Here is a 24,860-nt window from a genome sequence, read left to right on the forward strand (position 1 = left end):
CCTTTGGTGTCAGACACCACAAGGTGGTCCTCCCGAAATACCAAAGCCCATTCCTAATCAGCTCTGTCTTGGTTAGTTTTTAAAATTAAAATTTAGTACACTTAATTTGCTGTCAGTTTTGGAGTGCTTGTCAATGAGACACACTGCAAAATGTGCAGAAGAGATAGCCCTTAGCAAATGCATCTGCCAAAAACCCGGCTCAAATTTTAACAGTGAGAACAATGACCGAGATGTTCTGTTACAGAGAGATTTTCCACAAGCTTAAACATAGTAAAGGGCTCTCTGAGAAGATGCTGTTCCCTTAAAATCCACACACAGACAGACCAAGACACAGTAGACTGGAGTAGAGATTTAAAGCAGGCAGAGAGCAGATACGAGCCTTAGTCAGAAAGAAAGGAAAGATTTATTTATTTTTTAAAGCTATAACCAATAAATTTTCTCAAAATGTGACTTATCCTCCTGTCTTATTTTGTCACATTTTGGGTCTCTCCTGCTTGGTGTCCAAGGAGGAGAAGGCATTTACTTACATCAAATAACCTTTCTATATACATCTCCTCATTGACCTTATCACGCAGGACATCCTGAGAGTGGCGGACAAATGTCACATAGGCATCAGCAACATCCATCCCCGGCTTCTGCATGGGGGAGAGAAGAAGAGAGAGAGAAAGAGAGAGAGAAACGTGAATAGTTGCGCCGGGGGCAGCTCCTCTGTGTAGCCTCATCGCTGCTTCTCCTTCTCCTCCATCTCCTGCTGTCCTCCTGCAGTTTGCGCTTTCCTTACCTGTCGGACACCGAGTCCCGCTGCTTTGTGCCCCGCACCCAGCAAAACACTGTGTGCAGCAGAAGACCATGCAAAGACGCTTGCTCTTTCTCTTCTTTGGCCTAGAGCGAAGCTGGTCGGAGGAATAAAGTTCTTCCTCGACATACCGATGCCGGGAAGTTGTCTTGCTACCTTTGGTGCTGTTGACCTAATGAGTGAACCAGCGAGCCGGGCTGGGGACTTGTGGCTTTCTTGGGTGATCTTCTCTATGCAAGCTCTCTGGTTTCTGAAGGGAGAAAGCTAACAGCCAGAGCTGGGCTCTTGGGTCTTCTTCTACGGTGTGAGGATGTGTGCAGTAAGCAGCTGGTGTTGCAGAAGGCATGCCAAAATCACCTTTCTTTTTCTGTGTAGACCCCTGACTTTAGCTCACATGTAGTGCTGCTCTTAAGAATAAATTGGGTAAGTGGTAAGTCAGGGAATGTATGTCTACAGGAATGTTTAAGCCGCTGCTAAACTGCAGAAAGCCTCCCTGTGCTGTCACATCTCTACAGCTCTCTGCAGAATTTAACTGAGTTTAAACAGCAACCTACAAGCATGCAAGATTTTAGGGTAACAGTATTTCTTTATCAAAAATGGGAATTGAGGCAGGTGGAAAGGAAAATACTTAAAAAAAAATAAATCCTGTTTGCGTTCACATTGCTTGATATATTGGAATCAAACTTACCTCAAAGGAAATCCATTAAAATACTGTAACATGAGTCATTACAAGAGCTGCCACAAAATCTTAAATTTCCATGGCACATTGTAAGTTTGTAATAACTAGTGTCATTAGTTTCTATTACTGTGATTTACCTCAGATCAGAGAGTATCATTTCTTTGCAAGATACGATTGTCAGCCGCTGCAAATTGAAGTTAGTTAACACATCTGTGTAATTTCCAGGGTGAAAATGAGGACAGTTTGGAAAGCAGTAGGAAGGGAGTTTTTTAACACAAAGCAAACAATTATCAAGCAAAGGGCCAGTGCTTGGCCCTTGGGAAGCCAGTAACATTTCTTAACACCTACTGCAACAATGACAAGGTATTAATTTGAAAAACAATGAGGACAACACAAATGTGGCAGTAGTCAAGTGTTACACTTTCAAGCAATTTTCAGCACACCGATCGTGCCCATTTCAAGGTGGCATTAAATGGATTGGTTTGTACCCAAACAATTGCAATGGCGTTTGCGGAATTAGATTTAACCAATGGTTTTCTGTTCAACACCAGGATTTTCCCTCCATCCTCTAAAAGAGGAGCCTCTAACAAAAAAGGTTTTTCTTCCTCCTTCCCCCAGAAAGGCAGTGGCTCACAGACCATGGGGCATCCTCCCGCAAAGGTCTGGGAGCTCTGTGGGGCTGGTGGTTGATTTCATCAAAAATTTTGGGGCGGTCAAGAAAAGCTGTTGTAATGTGGCTTCATTTCCAGGGGGAGGTGAGGAAACAACCACAAAATAACCCAGATGAGTACTTCTGCTCTATTTTATGCAAGAACCAGACCGCCTGAGGATGGGAGCAGACCCTGCTCCTCCCGCATGGCCGCAATGCTGAGGACCTCCCAAGGGTCGCCCAGGTACAATGAGAAAATGCTTTTGGAAAAGCTTGAAGACGTTATATAGCATTTTACCTAGGCTGCTTCCCTAGAGATGCTTTACTTTCCAGGAACGTAGAGGCCTCAGAGAAGGCCATGCTTTACCCTAAAAGTTACTTAAAATAAATATCCTGTGCTCAAATTCCTGATGACTACATATTTAAGATGCACTTGAACAACGAGGAGCTTTAACTGACAGATCTCCACATTTTCTAGGGCTAGAAATGAATTCTGAGTCTCTCTTTCTAATGCTCTCAGTATCTTTTTTCTATTACTTTAAGAGAACAGGATGCCGATCTCTGCACTGGGATATTTTAAACCAAGCAAGATCTCTTACTGTTCAAGAGTTTCTCTTCCTCACGCTGGGCTAAAGGTACAGCAATTTGGTAGGAAATGTTTCTTTTGGGCTAACGGGATAGAAACACTGAACACAGATGATGTGGTCCAAGATGTCTGATAAATTTATCATGTTGTCATGTGACAGCATGCAGAGCAATCGCATCCGCATTAAATGTACATATATACATTATACATACAGGTCATCAAACTCAATTGAGTTATTCTTGATTTACACTGCCCAGTCTAACTGGATGCAGGAACTGGTGTGGTATATTAAGATCTACGTTTTTTTCATTTGAAATTGCTCAGGATCTTTCTGCCTGTAAATGTTACAGTAACCCCTTATTCCAGCCAACATTCATATATTACACTTCAACTCAATTTAAATGTAAATTTCTGGCAAGTTAAGTGCTCTGTCTAAGAACATTAAGGGCTCTTTTCCTTATGAATCAAGGTCTAATTAGAGGAGACGATGTACAGTTTTCCTATACCAATTACAGAAAAATGGAAAAAATTATTTTCATTAACAATTTCCCAAACACATGTTGCTAGCTCATCACCATTTCCCCAAAGTAATAAAAAAGTCATTTTCCGAAAGAGTAAAATAAACCAACAATTAGAAGAACAAAAATAAAATAGATTAGCTAATGTGTTAGATGTGTGTTGGCTCAGTTCTAACATGTCTGGACCTTTTTGTTTGGAAATTATACTGTATTTGTACAAGTCCAAATGAAGAATTAACAGAATGCACTGCTCCCAATTTTTTTTTAAATGTGATACAAGCCAATTGCATAAATATGGTACCTTTTTGACACCATCTGCAAATTATTGCCTAAACAGCCTTGTAAGTCTCCATAAGAGGGTAACTGCTCATTATTAACGTCATGGAGATATTCTTTCCAGTTCAAATGTTAGAAGTGTGAAGGCCCATGGTTCAATCTTGGCTGTTAATGCATAACGTGGGTTGCTACACATGCCATAAACCAAAGCACGATGCAAATTACTATGACAGAAGTTGTTTAAATTGTGCTTACGGGTACATCCACGTATTTGGAAGCGGCCTTCACCTGTAAAAGGAACAAGAAGAGAGTTTACACCATCAGTACATTTTCAGGTCTTTGATTTTTCTTTAAACACCCATAAGAACTTCTCCAATTAAGACTTGGGACAACATAATGCTGAGTGGGGGAAAAAGGGTGATAAAAACTATGTTTCCTGTCTAAAAGAATAGGCAAGGGCAGTATTTTTGTTGTTGTTGTTTTGGAGAGGTAACTTTACTGCTGCTAAAGCTCTAATAGCAACAGATGATAGTGTGGGAGTTGTGCTTCTCCCTCTTCTACTTCAGCGAGCGGGGGAAGATGGGGTTCGTAAGTAGACATCGTTATTTTCTTCGGAGGCCTCGTTCTCCGCCCGATGCCACGTGTCTCCGAAGGCAGCGCGTGTCTCTCCCGTCGGGAGCCGCATCCCGGGGACCGTGGGGGCTCCCCTGGCAGCGGGGGCACGATGGCATGGCGAGGCTGGCAGGCTCCTGCACCAAGGCGGCCACAAGAAAGCACCAAAAGGACCCTAATTTTGCCCCCTGCCCACAGTCCTGGCCCCGGTGTGCTTCTCCCAGCTTTGCAGACTGCAGCCTGGGACATTACTTTCCACCTTTTTGCTGGCCGTGACGCTGGCAGGAGCTGGCAGGAGCTGGCAGACCGTGTTGGGGCGGCGTGCTCACTCCATGCCACAGAGAAGCGCCCCAAAGCTTTTCTGCCTCCCAGACCACAAACAGCTACATCAGAGTTTCCTATGATCTCCTCCCTGCTTTCAAAAGATGTTATTTGAGGGAGGGCATCAGAGGGCGGATGCTGCACTCTGCGGTGTCCTCACAAGCTGGCGGGGGCTGCAAGACCCCAAATTTACTTTGTCTCTGGTCTGCCACGCAGCGGGGTGCGCATCGCCTGGCACGGGAGGTGGGGTGGCCCCCAACGTCAGGGCCAACTTTTCCAACTGAGCAGTGCCCAGCTGGCCAGAGAGACCTTTTTCCCACTGTAGCATAAGGCACTGTGTCTAGAAAGAGTACGGCTGGGATTTTCCACAACGCTTCTGCTTTTAATTAGGGTAAGCGTTGCCGGCCATCTTTGTTTGGGTGTAAAAGCTCACCTGCTTTTAAATATTTCTAAAGCTACCATTAAAACAGCCTAAATATAACACGCACACAGTTGCATCTTGGGATGAATAAATTATGTGTCCCGAATGAGAGAATGAATGTATGTGTGAGACAGAATGTGAGAGTGGGTGGAAGCACTCATATGGTGTGTGTGGGGGGTGCATAATTAAGCACAATGAGGCGATACAAAAGACCAGACTGGTGGTAATTGCCGAGGTGAACGCTGCAAGTATTGGCAGCGCCCGGGCTGCCGAGCCGGGGGGCAAGAACAGAGGGGAGGGCAGGAGGAGGGTGCCGAGCGCCTGCCGCCACGATGCGACCCAGGGTCTGGCTGTTGGAGGGGATGGAGGGGGACGCGGCACGTCCCAGCACACGAGTTTATGAAGGAGGTAGCAAAATCAGCGCTAAGCCCTCGCTCCTAATGAAGAGCGAACGCTCGTCTCTCCTCCAGGTATCCCCGTTTCCAGCCGCCTGTCTGGACACCTCGCCCTTTCACTGCATTTATCCTCACAACTTTCTTGGGAGGTAGCGAAGCGCTATCCCTTGCTCCTGCCAAACGGGAGCGGAGGAGCCCCAACCTCCATGCGCGAAGGCAGCTGGAGCCCGGCCAACGGCTGCAGCTCCGGAGGAGCAGGCAGTCACGGCACACCCACGCCGGTGTGGAGCAGCCGCAGGCAGGGCTAGCCAAGCTAGCTCCAAAAGAGCTCTTTTTCTGAGCAGCAAAGCTAAACAACCGGGAGGACAGCTCAGAAAATGAAGTGGCTTGAAAGCCTGCAGAATTCAAGCCGGGGTCCGTGCTCAGCGCTGCACCGTGCCAAGCACCTGTATCGTCCAGTATCACACAGAGCATGAAGTAATGCAGCGGCACCGCAGGAAACCTGCAATCTGAGCACGGATTTAGCACTCAGGTCCAGCTTAGCGCCACCGTCTCAAGCTGCCTTCTTCCCCAAAGCCAAGAGGCGACAAGAATAACTCAGCCGGCTTCCTGCGATCTCCCCCCTCCACCCACAAAAAAACTGAGCTGCTTCTCCTGCCCACTCCCCTTTAATCAGAATAATTACTTGTTTTTCTTTAAACTCAGATTTGGCTACATTTAGTAAAATTTCCAAACTGCCGGATGTTGTGTGATTTTTGCTAGGCTGCCGTTTTTCACAAAGTATGTGACTTTGCCATGAAACGTCTCAGTTTACCATACAAATTTTGTGCAGAACAAAAATAAGATCTTTTACTTCTGTCTCCCTTGGGTAATATGCAGTCTTTAGTTTTAATTACCGTAGGTGTAACTCTCCGCCTACAGAGGCCATCCAGTTTAAAGGGAATTTTAGCAGCTGTCATTCCTGTGACTCAGTGGATCTGCACATGCAGACACCCAGCCAGGGCCTGGGCTGCTGCCGTCGAGATGCACTTAAATGTAGCAACAAACAGAAAAAAAAAAAAAAAAAAAGTCTGGCCAAATTTAGAAGGGTATTTTCCTCCCAAAGTGCTCTGCAAGGAGAAGTGGCTAGTGAGAATTTATTAGGACAACAGATGCATTAATTTTATTTTGAATTTCGAGGCAAGAATTGGAAATGAGGATATCCTACTAGGTGATAAAACTGTCTGTCACAAGACCCCTGATTACATGTCACTTGCAGAGCGCCTGGAAAACACGCGATGAAAGAAGTCGGTGGAAGGGGGTGGGAGACTAATGCTTTCTAGAGCTCAGCGGCTTGGACCATCACACTTTGTTGTATTTGTTCAGACAGCGAAAACGTGGGAGGTGGTGCAAGCATGCTGTAACAAGAGAGAGTTTCTCTATTTATCGTTGCAAACACCAAACACGGCAAATCACATTACTACTGCAGGGAAGGGAGACTTTCTAAGCCCAGTGCCAAAGGGGTCAGGGCTGTCCCTCAGCCTCCTCTTGCGGCCGGTGCTGCCCAGTGGCTCCCAGCAAACAAGGGGGCCACAGCAAGAGACATCCCTTGCCCAGAAAGGAGCAATCCTGGTCCTCTAAAATGCACCCAGTCTCCTTGCTGGGGGTGAGGGCTCAGCACCTTCCTGGGGATGTGCAGATGCCACAACTCTCCAGCACAGTAACTATCTGGGTGCACATCCCCTCCCGGCTGGAAACTCAGGAAACTGAAGCTGTGGGGCCAGGCTCAGAGGCTGCGGGGCTGTCAGAGCGGGACAGACCTTTTTGCTGCTGCTGGGGCAGTTCATTGTCAGTAAGTGTCCGAGGAGCAGCAGGGTGAGGACGCCTGACTCCCATGCACCTACATGCTGCGTCATCAAGGGCACCCAGACCTGGAGCACGGCCCGGGGGTTCACTCCGCAATCGAAGGGAGCAGCACTCGGCAGCGTAAACAGTAGGATGTGGGAGCAACGCAGCATCAGCCGAGGAACAGCTTGGATTCACGGAGAAGGAAGGGCTGCACGTTACACTGTCTACCCGGGCTGATGCTGGTACTTCCGATGCCTGAAAAGCTGCCGCCTCCACATCCTCTGCTGCTGGCACGCGAGCATCTCCTAACTCTCCGCAGCACTGGAAGGAGGGAAGGTATCCACCCCAAGCCATCCCCTGCATCCCCCTGAGCTGGGGCGAGCACAGCCCCGGGGCTGTAACCACACCAGAGTTATCCTGGGAGAAGAGCTGCACTGCGGGGCAGCGGGTGGGACACCCTCCCTTCCGCTCCTTCTCCAGCACATCTGAAAACCTGGGACACTTAGTTTGCAGCAGTTTAGATAAGCTGCCAGATTTTGATTGCACACAGCTGCCTCTGGGCAGAGTTTCTTGCCTTACCTGGTGAGTCTTCCTACATCCATCCCCACTTCCAAACAGATCCTACAAAACTACCTCAAACTCAGCAAAAAGGGCCCAGGAATAGCAAAGAACTGACAATTATGAGTAGCTAAGACAACTCCTGAATGACATTTTGGAGAGCATTTCCAGTTTGCAGAGCAGCGCCTTCTGCCTCCTGCCCAGTGTCCGTGAACACGTGAGTGCAGGACAGGCTGCGCAGGCAGGCAGCGGGTGAAAATGTTACCGCGACTTTCCAAGCAACCCCAGACGCATGCGTTTGGGTGCACACCTGTCTGTGAGCCGAGCTAAGAGAAGCCACGCTTGCAAACAGACGCTCTTGTAAACTTTCTGGCACGCCTTTTCAGAAGACCTTTGGAAATCAGCTGCTATGTGTTTGTCCTAAGAAGCTGTCACAACACTGTTCTGGAATACAGCTCAGATTGCTAAACCCTTGTGGATACTGAGGCCAATTTTGTATGGATATGGTTCTTGTCCTGTACCTTTCTAGGAAATACGTAATGTGATGAGCTGTGGATTGGTTCTGCAATGTTAGGGAGAAACGTGGCGTGAGAAGCACATTGTGCTGCGTAACCTCATGGCATTTCTCCCTACCTTGTTCTCTTTTAGAAACACAAAGGCATTCCCTGGATCTCCCTTCTTTTGTTTTTTACTGCTTAAGATGGTCACTGTTACGGCCAGGAGAATGAAAGGAACATGCCCGTCATGTAAGGTGGCAATGAAGCAACTCCTTTAGTTAGGGAAATTGTGTGTACAGCGCAATGATTTTTTTCAACTTCATATGCATCCTCAACAGAATAAACTCCACCAGCCTGAGCGATGACTGGAGATGCTTTACTCTGTGCTACAATACGATGGCCTATGCTTCTTGGGTGTTTAAGTGTATCTGCATACGGGTTGTCTGTTCATGTGGGAGTTACAGTGCTCAAACAACACAGAATGGCAGAATTATTACTAGCTGATCTAGTCCTGGGAGAGCAGGAGATTACAACTCAGAAAAAAAAAAAAAAGAAGAAAGGAAAATATTGTCTCTACTTACAGTAAATGACAGGAAAGAAGAAAACAAAGTTCCTTCATCGTATCTAGACAGTTTGGCCAAGACTCCTTCCAAAATGGTGACAAACTAAGAAGACAAAAAATATTGCAATTATTTTTAATAATTGAACAAGGGTGTAAAAATCAGCATCAGCTTCAAAGAAGCGAGTGGAGCTCTCAGCATTGCCAAAGGAACGGACAATCTGTCCCTGAGCCCAGCAGGCCGAGGAGCAGAGAGAAAGGACCACTGCCTTTTGGGTGCTGCATGGTCCACCTCTCGCTGGGTGGGAATCACCCCTCGGTGTCATGGGTGATGTGGGGGACAGGAGGTGGGTGCAGCGTGTGGGGAAGCCAGCACAGCCTCTCCGGGTGGGGAAGCCGGTGGTTCTTGCTCCCAGTACGCAGTGTCAAGCACACAGTTAGCTGGGTATTCTTGCAGGAGAATCGAACTGGCATATGTTGGTGGATTATGTTTAAAGGTCTCCACTGTATAATAGGGATGACTTGTTCTCAGAAAGTTTGAAACTAGAGGAAAACACACCCCACCATCTTTCTCCCTACGTACCAGCTCCCCTCTGTGTTAGCGCAGCACACCAGACCTACACAACAACCCAAGGGAAATGCTGGCAGCTGAGCTAGAGGAGCCGACTCTGGTGAAAAACAATTTCCAAACAATTAAACCTGACATTTTGGAGTGTATTTCCCACTACTGTCACCTCTAAATTAATTTCTTAGAAGAGCATATGGTGATCTTGCACAAGATAAGTTATTTTGTCCGCACAACCTTACGCGTAGGAGTGGTGACCACCTCCGCGTGCCACCCCAACATCTACGCAGCAGCATTTAGCAGTGCCACCCCCTGACTGCAGCTACCCCCAGTGCCGTGGGGTGATGCTGACCACGGGGTGTTACCCCATCAACATAACAGCCATTCCTTAAAACCACTTCTGGCCCAGTATGGCAATCCTGCTAGCAGCCTATTACATCTCACGCAGCTCCTAATCATCAAAGAGTCACCATGAAAGGACTGGGAGATGTATGATCTTGCCTGTGAGAAACAAGAAGCCAATTCAACATCTTAATGTGTCACATTTTAATGGAAACGCACATATTAAAAACGCAATGTTAACAGTGAATCACTTCACCTGAAGCCGAAGGTTACCTTTGCCACTAGGAGTGTTATCATTTCTTTGACGGTTTCCTCAATTAGTTCATCTATTTTTGAATGGTACTGGTGCTAAAGAAAAACAAAAGGAGAAGGGGAGGAAAATATTAGCATTGATCACTGGCAAGAGCTCTACAGTTGTCTGCCTCTTCCCTTGGTAAATCACAATATGCAGCATTAAACTGAAGAATTATGCAGCTTATTACCCTGTGCTCCACTACAGTGGCCGGTGATGACTTACACCTGTAGGAGAGACCTTGAATTCAGGAGAACCTTACCTCAGTTTGTAAAGCATGGGCAAACCCTGCCCTCTTCTGTGTGCCCGCAGCTCGGGAGCCACACGCACACGTCGGAGGGGAAGCACCAACACCCGGTGCTCCTAGACACCCCGAAGTCCTTTTGCTTCAGTTCTGCGGGCACTATCCTGCTCATTTTGCACGAGTCGCACTCGACAATGAGATACGCCTGTCACCGGAGGGAAACGGGCAGCCCTCGCCTAGGGCACCGCAAACCCCACAGCCCTCGGAAGGGGAGCGGGGAGGATTGGCTGCACCGGGGGAGCTTGCAATGGGTTGAGCCACTGGGGATGACGTTGCACCCTTCCCATCTACTGCAGCAAAGCACTGGAACCTGTGTTACACACTGGGCTCAGCGGGCACATGGCTCAAATTAAGCGCTCCTTGAAACGCTTTGCTCAGTGACTATAGTACAGATTGAAAAAACACCCGACAAAGCAAGATGGGTCTTTCTGTCCCGTGCAAAAGCCAGCAGGCAGCACAGCCCCGAGCCCTGGCTGTTAGCAGATCCTGCGGCACGAGCTCAGAACCGGCTGACCAACGCCAGCACCTGCAGCATCTCCGGTTCTGAGTCTTCAACCGAATTTCTGCACATGCCAAACCTTGCTTAGCTTGGGAGCTCTGATGCAATCAGCTGCAATATGGCTAGAATAGGTACTAAAATACAGTCTTCTACTAATTTAGAAAAGACCTGTTTCCAATACAAGATTTAATTAGTGAAAACATACAGTATATTCTTATTTTCAATGGACTGAGAAAATACTGATTATGACTGCTTTCCAACACAAAACATTTGATTTTTCAGTCAAACATTTCAAGCACTGGTGCTAGTCACTATATTCATTACCACTTGGCATTAATATTGTTTTAAAATGTTAACATCAAATCACATTGAAAGAGACAAATCTGCTTTAAATACTAATCAGACTTTGTGAAGGAAGACTGCGAGGGCTTTACAAATGCTAAATGTTGGTCTCAGTGTCTGATCTGCTCTACAGTTTGGGGATCTTTTTCTATGACAGTAACGTATTAAAACAAGAATTTGGAAAAAATAAAATAAAAGTAGGACAGACTTACTTACCCACTCTTTAGCAAACTTTTCAGATGATTGGGGACAGAAATAAAGAGGAAAGTGCAAAAGACAGGAAAAAGAACATATGAAGATAAACAATAAATAAACCAAAATCTTTAAAAAAAAAGGGGGCATATGAGAACAGCAGCATCATGCACAGAAACAACAAGCAATGGAAAATGAAACGTGATCAAAATCTCCTTTCAGTGAAATATCAGAGATCGCTACCTGTAGTATTTGCAGGCAGTAAAACAGGGGGAAGGGACCGGATTGTACCTAACTGCTGACGGTCTCTTACGGTTTTATTTCGCTTCGAAGAGGAAGGCAACCGGCTGTCGACAGGCAGGGTTCAGCGTTGGGGCAGCTGCACACCCTTGGCCAGGGATGGATGCGCCCTGGGGTGAGCCCTGCTGCAGGGGCAGGGCAGGCAGGGCAGGCAGGGCGGGCAGGGCGGGCAGGGAGGGCGGGCAGGCAGGGGTACATGGTGCAGCACATCCCGGCCACAGTCCTGTCTGGGGCCACTCAGAGCCTCACCCACGCAGGAGGACAGGCTGGCACCACCGTGCCACAGGCTGCAGTCTGCCGGGCCCACCCAGAGGAACAAACCACATGTGAACAAGCAAGTGATATTTGCATTTCCCATTTCTGTGTCCTGCTTTGCAGGTCAAGACATATACGAGTCCCTTCTAGGGATCAGATTACGATGAATCTGTTTAACGCAGAGTTAGGCCTTATCAGCTCCCAGGATCGACCTGGCTGCTCCCAGCACAGCTGGAGATGCAGCTGCGGGGTGACAGGGACCTGTACCAGCTGGATGGAGCTGCTGATGTCCTCAGCGTACACAGCCAGGATCTCCTAAGGGAGGTGAAGAAGGGGTTGTGCACACATTGCCGGTGTCCTCCCCATGATGTTTTCCTGCTGCTGCTGCATTTTCTGTGTGTGTGGAAGATCTTGCAACCAAGGATTTAGCTAACTACTTTAATTGGGTAAAACATGAGTTTTAACTCAAAAATGGCTAGCTACATGCAAAGCAGTACACTGTGAAATGCACTGACCGATGGATTTTGCAATTAAAAGCTTGTTTTAAAAGCAATTAAGAGCCCTGATGGAATAAAACTGCAGCTCTGAGAGCAGGAGAGGACCCTGTGCACGGACCAAGGTAGGGCTCTGACCGCTCATTCCCATTGTGGCTGCTGTCCCTCGGGCAGACTCAAACCTGGTGCCAGGGACCACGCAGAATAGGACCCGTGAGGCTGTGGTCCTGCCCTGAGCAGGCGCAGTGACGTGCACCCTGCGCCCCGGTGCCGCAGCCCCAGCTCCACCTTGGGAAGACGAACCCCGGCCAGGACGGGGTCGGAGAAGGCGGCGGTTTGGAAAACGACTGCCTGGTGCTGCTTTCACAGACGCCTGGCTTGTAAACCAGCGTTTCTAGCAGCTCCTTCTACATTTCTTATGAAAACACTCGAGGTTAAAGATCGCATAACTGGTTTGCTTTACCCAGCCTAGTCCCTGCTTTCGATCGAGTTCATCGCAGCTTTCTATTAGCTCAATTATTACAATCCATAATCAGTGCACTACAATGATTCAACTTGACTTTATGTGATGAGTATCTTGCCTTGTCATGTAACAGATTGTGTGTACGTTGTATTTCTCTAAGGACCATCTGACCTTAGATATTAAATAGAAACATACTAGACCAACTGAGAAACATTTAATACATACATTTATCCCCTTAGATGTATTAAAAATTCAGAGGAAAAATAAATATTTAAGATGGTAAAGTATGTTTACCAAATGTTTTAACAGCTGCCTTTAGAGACAAGGAAATGGAAATGAAATGATGGGTGTTTGTTTCACGGGGAAATGCTTGCAAAATGCATTCAAGTATCTGTTCAAGCGAGGGTAATTGAGGGTGGTCTTAAAGGGAAGGGCTTTGGGGTGGGGGGAACCCGTAGGAGCGAGGTCACATAACGTCTCGAGAGTCTCTGCCCATGTACAGCTTGCACCATCAGAAAAATCAGTGGTTTGTTTCGAACAAAAACGTCTTCTCCAGTTAGGTCTGGGCAAAGCCCCTGCCTGAACACCGCGGTGGGCAACGTGAGCCCTTCTTGCCGCTTTTGAACTGTCTGCAAAGGGACCACGCGGTTTTGCAGCCACGTGGCAGCCGCGGCAGTGGTGGGGATGGGGGGACAGAGGCACTCCACGATGCACAGACCCGGCTCCCCAAATTATGGAGGAAGACACAGGTTCAAAACTCGGTTTCTCATCCTTCCGCTGCCTATCCGACTGTCTCATCATTTCCACTGGGGACTGGAAGAGGTGGGCTGGCATTCTGTCCTTCCCTCACGGGCTGCAACGACAGATCTATACCTTAACCTCTACCCCCCCCAGCATGACCCTCTCAGTGGACAGGTTTAGACAGCTTCGAGAGGAGGAGATGGAGGTGGCAGAAATACGGAGTGGCATGAGCGAATGGAGGGGGAGGTAGGAACACTCATGAAAAGGAAGAAAAGAAAAAAGGCGGGTGTATAAAATTCTGCAGCCCTAAATGGTAACTTATGCACTGATAATTTACATCTGCTTTACAGGTCTGTTAGTTCAGCTATCTGTTAAAAACCTCATGCCCCAGCAACTGCTGCTTGCCACAGGAGTCAGGCTGTCTCCGAGCTGCCGTACCGAACACCTTCTTGAAGCGGCACAGGCAGATTTGCAGAGCTAATCCCCGCTGCAGCTGAGAATGGCGGAGAAACAACCGCGCTGCCGCCCGCTCCCCTCTCACTTGCAGTTTGACTCAGGCCGAATGTGCAACGTGACGGACGCTCAAAAATTGAAGGAAACTGTGGCAAGCACAGAGCATCACAAGTTAGCAGGGAGAGATGCAGCGGGTGCCCAGTCACACTATATCCAGATGCAGCTGATGGTACCAGCCTCATGCCATCTCAGTACTTAACCTGACAGCTTTATGAATGCAATGATCTTGCTCTGTCATGGTATCAGGGTCTGCTTGATCTCTAAAATGTCCCTGTCCCCTGGGACTGTGCTAGTATAATGCACAAGGGTTTGATCCTGGTTTTCCATGGGGAGCATTGCAACCATGGCCCTTCCTGGCTGATGCCAGGGCAGATGTTGCAGCAGCTGCAGGCTGAGGGATTTGGGGAGATAAATGGGTATGAATATGGAGCAGAAAATGGTAGAGAGGTTCATGTCCAGGCTTGGACAACAAAAACCCACTCAAGGTCTGGCTCTGCTGAGCTGGAAGATGAGGGAAGAACCTGATGATGTGCAGTATGAAATGTCTCTTGCAAGGCAACTGTCACAAATAACACGTCACAACTGAAACATATAAAAAAATAAGAAGAGCAGATGAGTTTGATCCAAACACCACTGGGACAAGGATCCTTGCTGCATCCAGTGGCCTTTGGAGCAAGTCCTCCCAGAGGAACAGGGTGAGGTAAACAACTAAAAAACTCCAAAAAACTTGCAACGATTCACTGCAAAATCTGACCATGGAAAGTTGTAGTGAAAGGGCTTATCCAGGAAATGCTGACAAGCAGCACGATAGGAGAGCCAAACAGTATTTGTGCATTTATTCTAGACTGGTACAGGAATATTTAATTTGGCTTGAAGCCACTGTAGCAAAATGATCATTATGATGCATTTAACCTAGTCCAAGTTGCCGTGTCTTTCTAATTCATAGATCAATCCACAGAAACTTCAACCTGCAACTATGGCTTCAGAAGAAAAAAAATAATCTGCAATTAATTAAAACAGGTTTGTTGTTTGGAAACTTGAGTCATTAAGAACCTGGAAATCCAGCATCATCAAGTGTGCTGATTATAGCCAATATTCAAGGAAGTCACAGCAGCTGGAATTTCAATCTACTTTTGGAAGTTAACTATTTTGGTGTTTTGGTTTTTGTGGGTTTTTTTCTTTTTTTTTCTTACAAGCATCACAGCAACAACTTGGCACTTCTGTTTTCCTTATCTACAGAAAAGTCACCTACAGAAAGCGTGTTGCTGACACCTGGCTCCCAGGTGCAGTTAATGACTCAATATATATGATGATCATGTATCAACCAAGCTAAGAGATACCTTACGCACACCACAGTCCTTGCAAAAAGTCACTCCTCAGTGACAAGGATTCCGAATGTTTATATTAATTAGATTTATTTGAGAGCAACCCCCTGCAGATTCATCTGTACACTCTATATGGAAGGCTAAATCCACAACTGATATAATGCCTCTGAAACTAGCACAACAGGAGATAGGAAATGTCATGAAATTGCCTTTAAAAGCTGTGAAAGGAAGAACCTGAATTTTTACCTCTTGGCCCATTTCCATACTGCAAAGCTTTGTTGACTGAGCTTTGGCATCCACCATGACATTAAACATGGTGCATATTGATTGAGGGACTCGGAAATCTGTTGATCGGCTGGTTTTTTGCAGCTTTACTTCAAATGCAATCCTGGTTCTGTTAAGGAAAAGAGAAAAAGATATTTCAGTTGCTTTTAAATAATAATAATGCGAAACAATATTGAGAAGCGTTCAACAAACCAGAAAGCTGAACGCTGCTGGGAGCATTATAGTGCAATTGCTACAAATGTGCTTTTACTAAAAATGATTTTCCAGTTTAAAAGGAAACCTACTTTCCAGGATACACACTATTTATAAAGTGTGCAACGGTTTCAGGGAAACTATGACTTTCTCATGCTTGATAAACAGTGTGATGATGTTACAAACAGCAGTGCCAATGTACACCTATAATTTGGTTGCATTAGTTGATTTATAACCACAGACAAGTAGCAAACCTGATGCATTAAGGGATGCTCCCATTGCTCCATGATATCAACTGCAAATAACAGAAACTTGTTCATTGCTTGACTGAAAGGACATTGCCAGATCTTTGCATTTTTAGGTCTACACGATTGTATTTGCTTGCTGAAAGTTCCTAATTGTCTCACAAGTTCATAGAAGTGGTTTCCCTGAGGCATACGTACTCACCAGGGTACGTCTGCACAATGTGCACGGGCACAGTCGTGCACGTATGAACACACGCACACGCATCGCACGAGCCCGCACCTCTCTGCTCTCCCGGAGTTTCACTGAGCTCAAATTTGATATCCCTGGCAGTTACAAACTGTGTTACACCAAGAGCTTTCCTGGGCCAAAGACTACAGGATTTGATCCTGTGTCGTATTTTAAAACACCAAGGCATTTGTGACTCTGACATGGAGAACACTTGCAGTCTGGTGGGCACTGCCTTGCCTTTCTTTGGAGCCCCTCCGCAGATTCCTGAGGTAATTCACTAATCTAACCTAACACTGAACAATTATCACATCACACAGAATCTGCCAACAAATTAACATAGGAGCTTCAATTTAGAAATAACAAATAATATCAGCTGCAGCTCAGGAATAACTCTGATCTTGAAAGATCCCCCAAGGGTTATGCAAATGAAAACTCATTTACAAATGTGAAACTCCCGTTCTTGGGATGAGATCTGAGCTGGTACATAGGTCCTCCTGCCCTGATTTATTAGCAAAACAGGCCTTCCTTGCAAGGGCTGCTTTCCTGACAGCACCGAAATACAACCGAGTGCGGAAGGCGGGGTGGCTCCTCCATGGTATTCAACAGTTCAGAGACAGACGCGAAGAAAAATGTTGTGTCAAACTGAAATTGCTAAAGAAACCTTAGCCAGGCCCTGTTTGCAGGTGATATAAATAGGGAAGGCAGCATATTGGTTTACATCAGCAGTGGCATTTGAACTGATTTAATTACCAGTGCCAGATTTAGCCTGGACTCGGGGACTAGAATCTTGATAATTACTGAAAGGACCCAAAGTGACTGGGATTTTCCATCTCCTTGCAGAGATGAGCATGCTCCTACTTACTTATGCTCAGAACCATTATATATAGTCATACCATTACAAGCTGGGCCAGGTTTTTACAGAGGGGCAACATATTTGTAGAAAGGTTGAAGAAGTTGGGGAAAAAACCCCGGCTTTCAGGCACACAAGCCCTTCCTCAGACATACCTGGAAACTTGCTTATTTTTCCCAGTTAGCTCAGCTCAGCTCACCTGCTCTGATTTCTATAGATCATCGCAGCGATAACCTGCACTGCAGGTGTAACAAAGGTGCCTTGGTTCCAATTTAAAAAAAAAAAAAAAAAAAAAGCAAAAAGAAGGGTTTTGCTGTTGGTGCTGGGGGCAGAGCAGAGAGCAGAGCTCCAGCACTGGGTTTGCTCCTAAAGGGTGGTCTGACCACTGGACGACAACTGAAATTCAGCGTTCGTGCCAGCCAAAGGACCAGAGACAAGCAGGTGCAATAAAGAGGGACTTGCTCAATGCCAAAGACATCACGACTGTCTCATTGCACTTAAAATGCATCGGGGTTTATTCCAGAACAGTGCGAGAGCAAGCCTCGAGCTGTCTGCCTTCCAGTGGGTGAGTCTCCTGCCTACATCTCAGGGACCGAACGTGCCCTCTCCTACGGTGACATTGCACAGCCAGACTGTGAGGAACATGCGAACAACAAATGCCACGCTCACGCTTGCAGAGTGGCCAGGCAATTGTGGTACAGAACAGCCACATCACACATTGCAGCTAATATTAGCATGTACTAGCTATATTTGGCACCCATTTTTCCTTTGGTTCATCTCTTTGTCTATTAATTTCTGCACAATGGAATGCAAAGTTCATTTCCTCCTCCTGCCTAATCACCTTTGATGCCAAATAAATGACTGTGGAAAGGCTGGAAGTTTAGTCTTAACATTTTGCTTTCAGAATGACAGCTGTCTGTGTGTTTAAAAGTTTTTTAAGGAAACCTCTCTGTTTTGGAAGATCTGCAGGTGAGTATCCTATAATGTGGCTGATGATACAACAGCTTTTCTCAATTGACAGCAGATGTGAAGGCTGTGTGCCAAGCTACACAATATCCCCTTTCTGGGATCACTTTTTTGCTTGTTTTTTCATGGATCTGTGTTTTTTAGGTGGGTGCTGGGATCTTACTTAGGGCTGTGCCTTCAGCACTCAACCCCGTCGACACCAAACTGCATTTACAAAGACTTGCCCTCACGTGCGGCACCAAAAGTAAGTAACTGCCTATAAAGCTCGAAAGAATGGGTGGTTTATTGTTTTACTTTGAATATGCACTCTCTAGAGTCTCACCAGAGAAGTGCTTGCTCGGGACAGTCCACAGTTCATAGCAATAGGGTGGCTTTCCACCAGCATGTGCTGGGTAGAGGTGAGCTGGCATCACTAAAAAATGGTGGTTGAAGTGAAGCTTCATTGATAATAAGGCAGAAAAAAAGTTGCATCCGGTGAGCTTCTATGAGAAACATGACTAGTTCGCTGTGGGCACGTACCTCTTCACACAGGACTCGATCATGTCACTCGCCATAAGCTTCAAGCGTTGCTCTAAGTGTTTTCCAAACTCCTCCTCAGGCCAGTGTAAATCCCGAATGAAGGTCTGTAGGGCATCAAGTTTCCAGAACAGATCTTCCGAGGTGCCTGATCCATTGCTGGCAGGGCAAAATGAGAACAAAAGTCATAAGTGGCATCAGGCCTTTTGTAACCTGATGTGGAGACCATTCCTGCAACAAGTGTAGAGCAGACAGTAGTTTCATACACAGGACAACGCTGGCAATCTCCACCATCAGGATTTTGAGTTTTACCATACAGTTGCCTAATCTACCTTGCTATCATAGCCCACAAAACTTTCCAGACCAGATGAGTAAGACAACATTATGAGTTACACATATTAACAGGAAGAATGTGTGTATGGTAAAAATCAGCCTTAGTTAATAACCACATTAACGTATGTGATTATTAAGAATTAAGGCTAGAAATTGCGGTAGAAAATCCTTGATCAATAATAACTGCCATACTAGACTGTACGCAGTTATTAAGATTTAGGGTTTCATGCAATTCTCCCCCCCTCTGAATTATACCTTGAGGTTGCCTCGTCCCCCCCAGTGAGGCCCCCGTTTCCATGTAAGGGACAGTGCTAACAAGTGGTGAGCGAGGACACGCTTTATCTCTTGAACAGCTGGAAAAAAATCAGGGTAAATCGATCGAGCTAAGGGCACTAGACACCTCATATCCAGGAGTTTTGGCAGGATTGACTGCTGCACCTTTTCACAGATCTGCCTCTTGCAAAGGCATCTATAGGACAACAAATTTTCATTTTTTAAAAAATTTATTTTGCAATGTCTTTGGTCTGTCACAAAACTCTGAATTTCTCTCCCAAGCGTATGTTCTTATACCCACACCCCTGCCCAGATGGAAGTCTTTGGTCCTGCAGTGTGTAGCTACACTGGCTCTTTTCACAGTATAATTATATCTCAAACCTCCACTTACAGAATAAAAATACAGAACTGGATTGTGCTCTGTTTGTGCAGAGAAATTTATGCATCCATAACCCTTTTCTCTCCCTCTCTCCTTCTTCCCTCGCTTTTTTTCAGAACAATTACCAAGGGAGCTTCAAGAGTTTCAACCCCCTCCTCGCATACCACTAATGCTAACACAGTAATTTATAAGATATTTAACACACCATGCATTACCACTTGTGCTGACATCATCTATAGAAACAGATGAGGGAGGGTGTTTCTATTGTGACAGATGCCAGCTGCATTGAGTTAATGCTAGAGGAGATCGGAGCTAATGCATACACGGCTACTACAAGGTGAGAACCATAGTCCCAACATGCTAGAGGGGTCCTGCGGGGTCCTGTGCTAACAGGGTTAACGAGATAAAGAATGAATCGTCTCGATTGTAGGAGAAACGTATCTGACACTAAGCAACAGGTAACATGTCCTTGATGGAGGGGAAGGGTGAGTAAAAGGAAACCAGGGAGGTGAAAAGATAAAGAATCAGGCATTTCCTTCAACCAGGGGACCAGTTTGTGCAACAGTCTCAAGTGTTCATCTACTGTCAGTTTTTAGTTTTGCCTGGTTCAAACCTGTGCTTGGGTATAAATAAGCTTTAACAGTCTAACCCCAGTTTTGGAACTGCATGAATTTATGTTTTCAATAATTAAATACGTACAAATACAATAATTGGTATTTACTACAGCAACATTATGACACCCATTTGGTTGCAAATTTTTTAAAGTATCATTCTTGGTCTTTTTCTCACTTTTGATTAGGGCTCCATGCAAGTAAAGAATATAGTATATTAATTTCCAAGATGCACTGTTAATATTTTACTTGTGAACACAATTACTCTAATCGCGCAGGCAGCTTGCAATATACCACTGATGTTTTCAGAGGGATTATCCCATTTTCTGTCATGACATGATTCTTATCTTTTCAAGGGCAATACCACAAAGCATGCACAGAGAAAGATTAAAACTTTCAAGTACTCTTTACAGACAACTGCCTAAGCTAGCCTTTAATATAGCTATCTTAGCATGAATATGAGTTGTATAGCTTTGAAACATAAATGACCGTGATAATATTGAGAAAGTTTTAAAAATCTATTAAAATAATCAAACGTCAGTGTTTGGTTCGTTACCACTGCTCTGCAATAAAGCCTGCACAAGGCCAAGGGCAGAGGCATTTTGGTGGACTCCAGGTGTAGATGTAATCGACGGTGTTTCAGTAGCACTGAAGGGGGTAGTTTTGGGGGGTTTCTTCAGTTTTTATCTTTTAAGTGAGAAGGTAGGGAAAAAGCAACACATCGGTGCAGTGCTGGCTGAGACCACCCCATGCCAACCCTAAATAACCCTCTAGGAATTTAGAAGGACAGCTGGCAAGATCTCAGTTCCTGTGCTAGGACATCTCGGGAGGTGAGCTACCTCCAGCGACGAGATTTGGGTTGGGCCCACTGTGTGCCACCCTCCACACTGCCTGGTGGCTGGGACTTTTAGCGGAAATCTGCTATAAGAAGAGAACTTGCCTGATCTGCGTGCAGGATTTGCGGTATGTCCCCCCTGAGCTCCACCCGTGCAGTCTGGGATGCTCGGACAGGGAGCTGGGAGCACAGAGCACAAGGCTCCTACAGATCGACTGCTTTGACACTGTGTCTGATTTTCCAGGCCATAATCTAAAGCTTACATTGAAAATATCTTTCTTTAGTTGGTCACAATATTGTTCAGGCTGTAAGGATGGCTCTGGAGCCTTAATTGCTCTCTGGGGCCTCCACCAACATGAACAAAAACTGTTGCAGGGTGTTTCTCTTTGTTAAACTGTTTCATCAAAATCAAGACAAAAATTATTATCTGGGAGACATAGAGCTTGCATTAAATAAAATTCACTTTTAGATCTACATCTGGTCCACAGAAATTGGTTGACTGGCATGGAAATTGGTTCATCTTCTCTTTTGGACAAAACTCTTTGCTGAGACACATAATGTCGCGTTATAAGCTCTGTGGTTCGTAGGTTGTTCAGACCATGTCCCATTGTTGGCAGCTATTTTGTAAAGCAAGATACTTGCTCAAACTCTCAGTGGGAGTAAGACAAATTTTCAAGGTTTATACAAAAAACCCCTCAAAATACACATGCCAGAAATTCACTAGTGTCTCATTCAGAAAATGTCTAATTAACCGTATCACTCTTTAAAGTTTTATATAATGCACAGAAACAAACAATACATATCCATGCCAAGATTACTTTAAATTTAAATGAGATCTAATTTGAACTGAATACACACTCAGAATCATAAATAGCAGCCATCCATGACGGTGCAGAAAAGCTAGGCATTTGTGGGATGCCTAGTGGGATGTTAACTGGTAGATTTGGTACTTTAGGGAGATTCACATTTGGTAGATTCACATTGGGCAGATTACTTGTTAAACTCCTGTGGAAGAAACAGACAGAAAGAAAAAATACCATAACAGTGACAATGCAGATGTAGCAGAAGCACATGACACTCATAAACAAATCTGCAAAGTTCACAGCACGACAACAGTTAAAAAACTAAAGGAAAACATTTCAGAAAGAAGCATGAGTATGGAAGCTTAAGTGTACTGGGTTTGCTGTCTGCAATAAAAAGCAAGTTACTTAAAAAAAAACCCAAACAACAGAATGAAAAGAAGAATCACAAAGTAGCAGATTAACAGAGTACTCAAACACCCACAGAAAATAACTCCACCTGCAAGTCCTGATACCATTTCAAAGTGCAGAGACCAGCCTTTCCTCGGAAAAATCTCTCTCAAGGAAGTGAGCCTCAGTTCTTACCCACCCGGGTTGGATGAAAGAAACTAAGAGATCTACTAGGGAATTGAGATTCAAAATAATAAACCAAGAGTTTGACACTCCAGCTCTGCAGAAGTCCGTAAGAGTTTTTCTTGCCACCAAATTCAGGAGTCGGGATTACACTCCAAAACCTCTCTGTTTATTTTGTACTCTACAAAAAATGAAGATGTGCTAAGCCGGAGCAATGAAACGGTGAACCACAAGGTTCTTCCTTTGCGAAAACTCATGCCTTGGTCCTGCCCCGGTGTTCCTGGGTGCGGAGAAAATGGGTCCCGCAGGTTGCCCAGCTCTACATGTGCACTCAGATGAATTGCACTTAATGAATCCAGGACTGGTATATGAACGTTTCTTGGCTGGAAATGGGCCATGGGGTGATTAAGACATTCAAAGGTTAATTTATCAAGCATGTCTACTTGGGCGTCATGCCTTCAATAAATATTTTCAGGCATGTAACTGTTAGGTAAATAGGATCTTTTAAAAACCAGCCAGTGTATTAATTTAGTGCAATATACTCTCCTGAAGCAATGTGCGGTGTAGCTGCACCGCATGCCCAGAGTTTGCAAAACACTCTGACGTATTTTAGTGTGATAGGTCTCTAGATGTTAGAATTGGTCTAATTCTATTTTAATGAGTATCCTATCACAGTTAAATTTTATGCAAAATAAAAATGTCATGAGATTTGGGAATCAGAAGCCATTTTTGGAAGTGCATCTTGTTTCTGCCTTCATCTAGTAATACTATATGGCACACTGGGACACAATCCACAGATGGTTTTACAGTCCCATTTGAGGAATAAAACGAGATGCTTTGACACCTTTTCCACCGGATGATTGTTTGGGCTCAGTGAAAATGGAATCAGGACTTTGGGACTTCAGGTTCACCCTGCTCTGCTGAAGGTACTGAAAGCTTTTCTATCGATGTGCACGAGCACAGCTTCAGCGGTCAAACTTCCCTGCGCTCAGTGACCGCACCAGGACACGCCACGTTAGGAGGTCTCTCCCATTCCCCTGGATTAAATTAGTTACTGTACAGCAGCAGCATCTGGACTCTTGGAAAACTATCAAATGACACGCTATGCCTCTCAAGGAATATTAAAATATTAGCAACTTCCTTGAGTCATATTTTGAAGTCCGTTTCTTACTGCAAGTTTTACATATCAAAAAACAAAGCAATGGCATTGAGCTGGCTATAATGAATAAATGTTTCCTAACGCCACAGAAGCTTTGAACCACATCTCTGCAAGAGCTCAGCTCGTTATTGGTGGCTAGTCTTAGGGAGTAGACTTTATCCTCATTCTCCCTCTGTGAATAAAATCCCTTGTTGGGGAGGAAAACAACAATCCAAAGTATTTTTCTAGTGAAAAAAAGAAGTATGTTCTTGTTTTCTTTTGTTTCTATGATTCTTAGTACCGATTTGACTTCACACTATCTGCTATCTTCGTTAGGCAGTAAGCAGATACGAGAATTTACTAACGGAACAAAGCTGTCCATTGTTTCCATTCATACTGTATCTGCTATTAAGATGATACGATTATTGAATGGGACACAAACTCCATAGTGATTGAGAGAGTGTTAAATCTTCAGAAATGGCAGTGCATGTGGTTAGATACCGATATGGAATAAATAAAGAAATAGCAAGAGGTGGACAACATATAAATGTATAAGGAAAAGCAACTTAAATAACTTAGCCAGATGGTAAATACATAAATCAGAGGACCTTTGGTTTTAATATTAAAATTCAAGAAGTGACAGTGTTATATTAATAAAAACACTGTATTAATAAAATATGACTTCTAGAGTAAACAGTATACTATATTCACACGGAAACATATTTCTTTTATACAACACATTATTTTGCTGATGCAAGGATATGTTGCAAGAATAAGTTAGTACTCTTAAAACAAAACAAAACAGCAAAATAATGGAGTATATTATGTTAACATACAGTAACTAATTTTAAAAATATTCTCCTGAATTGACATGCACAGTTTTGCAGGTTCATCCAATCTAATTATCTGACTAACAGTTGCAGTGAGACCTGTAAAAAATGATTAATATTACCAACAAATGTTCCAGCCTGCAGTTGCTCAGACCATAAAACTACAGGTCCAAGATGAGAAACTGTTTCTAGAAGCCAGCCATGCCTATTTAATATAGATGGCTAAATATAACCTCAGCCATCAGGCAGGGAATGTGGGCATTTGCATCAACAAGATGAGGGCTGTCTGATTTAAGACGACTCAGCTTCAGGACTGGCTCCTGATACATTGGATAAAAGACGCACACTCTGGAGCTGTACTGCTTGTTTTCTTGGCTTCCGATTCACTCCCCATTTTTGTTTGTCGGTTGTGTAAATGGCTTTCACCTGGATTGTCTGCTGGGAAATTCTCAGTGCAAACAGACTGGCAACATACCCCTGGACA

At 45.0% G+C, this 24,860-nt stretch overlaps 1 protein-coding gene across 8 annotated transcripts in view; it reads right to left on the bottom strand.

Moving 5' to 3' along the window:
- CADPS (calcium dependent secretion activator) overlaps positions 1–24,860 on the bottom strand; it is a 220,138-nt gene that overhangs the window by 21,528 nt on the left and 173,750 nt on the right. For 4 of the 8 annotated variants that reach the window (XM_075762310.1, XM_075762309.1, XM_075762308.1 and 1 more), the window contains 7 exons: positions 21,894–22,040; positions 18,608–18,763; positions 15,568–15,715; positions 9,875–9,949; positions 8,717–8,800; positions 3,760–3,792; positions 528–635 (listed from right to left, as the gene is read on the bottom strand). In XM_075762310.1, coding sequence (XP_075618425.1) covers positions 528–635; positions 3,760–3,792; positions 8,717–8,800; positions 9,875–9,949; positions 15,568–15,715; positions 18,608–18,763; positions 21,894–22,040 — 751 coding nt within the window. The remainder of the gene's footprint in view (positions 1–527; positions 636–3,759; positions 3,793–8,716; positions 8,801–9,874; positions 9,950–15,567; positions 15,716–18,607; positions 18,764–21,893; positions 22,041–24,860) is intronic. The other 4 variants (XM_075762315.1, XM_075762314.1, XM_075762313.1 and 1 more) reach the window with 1 other exon arrangement.

Source organism: Balearica regulorum, chromosome 10, assembly GCF_011004875.1.
Source record: "Balearica regulorum gibbericeps isolate bBalReg1 chromosome 10, bBalReg1.pri, whole genome shotgun sequence".
NCBI classification, from domain to species: Eukaryota; Metazoa; Chordata; class Aves; order Gruiformes; family Gruidae; genus Balearica; species Balearica regulorum.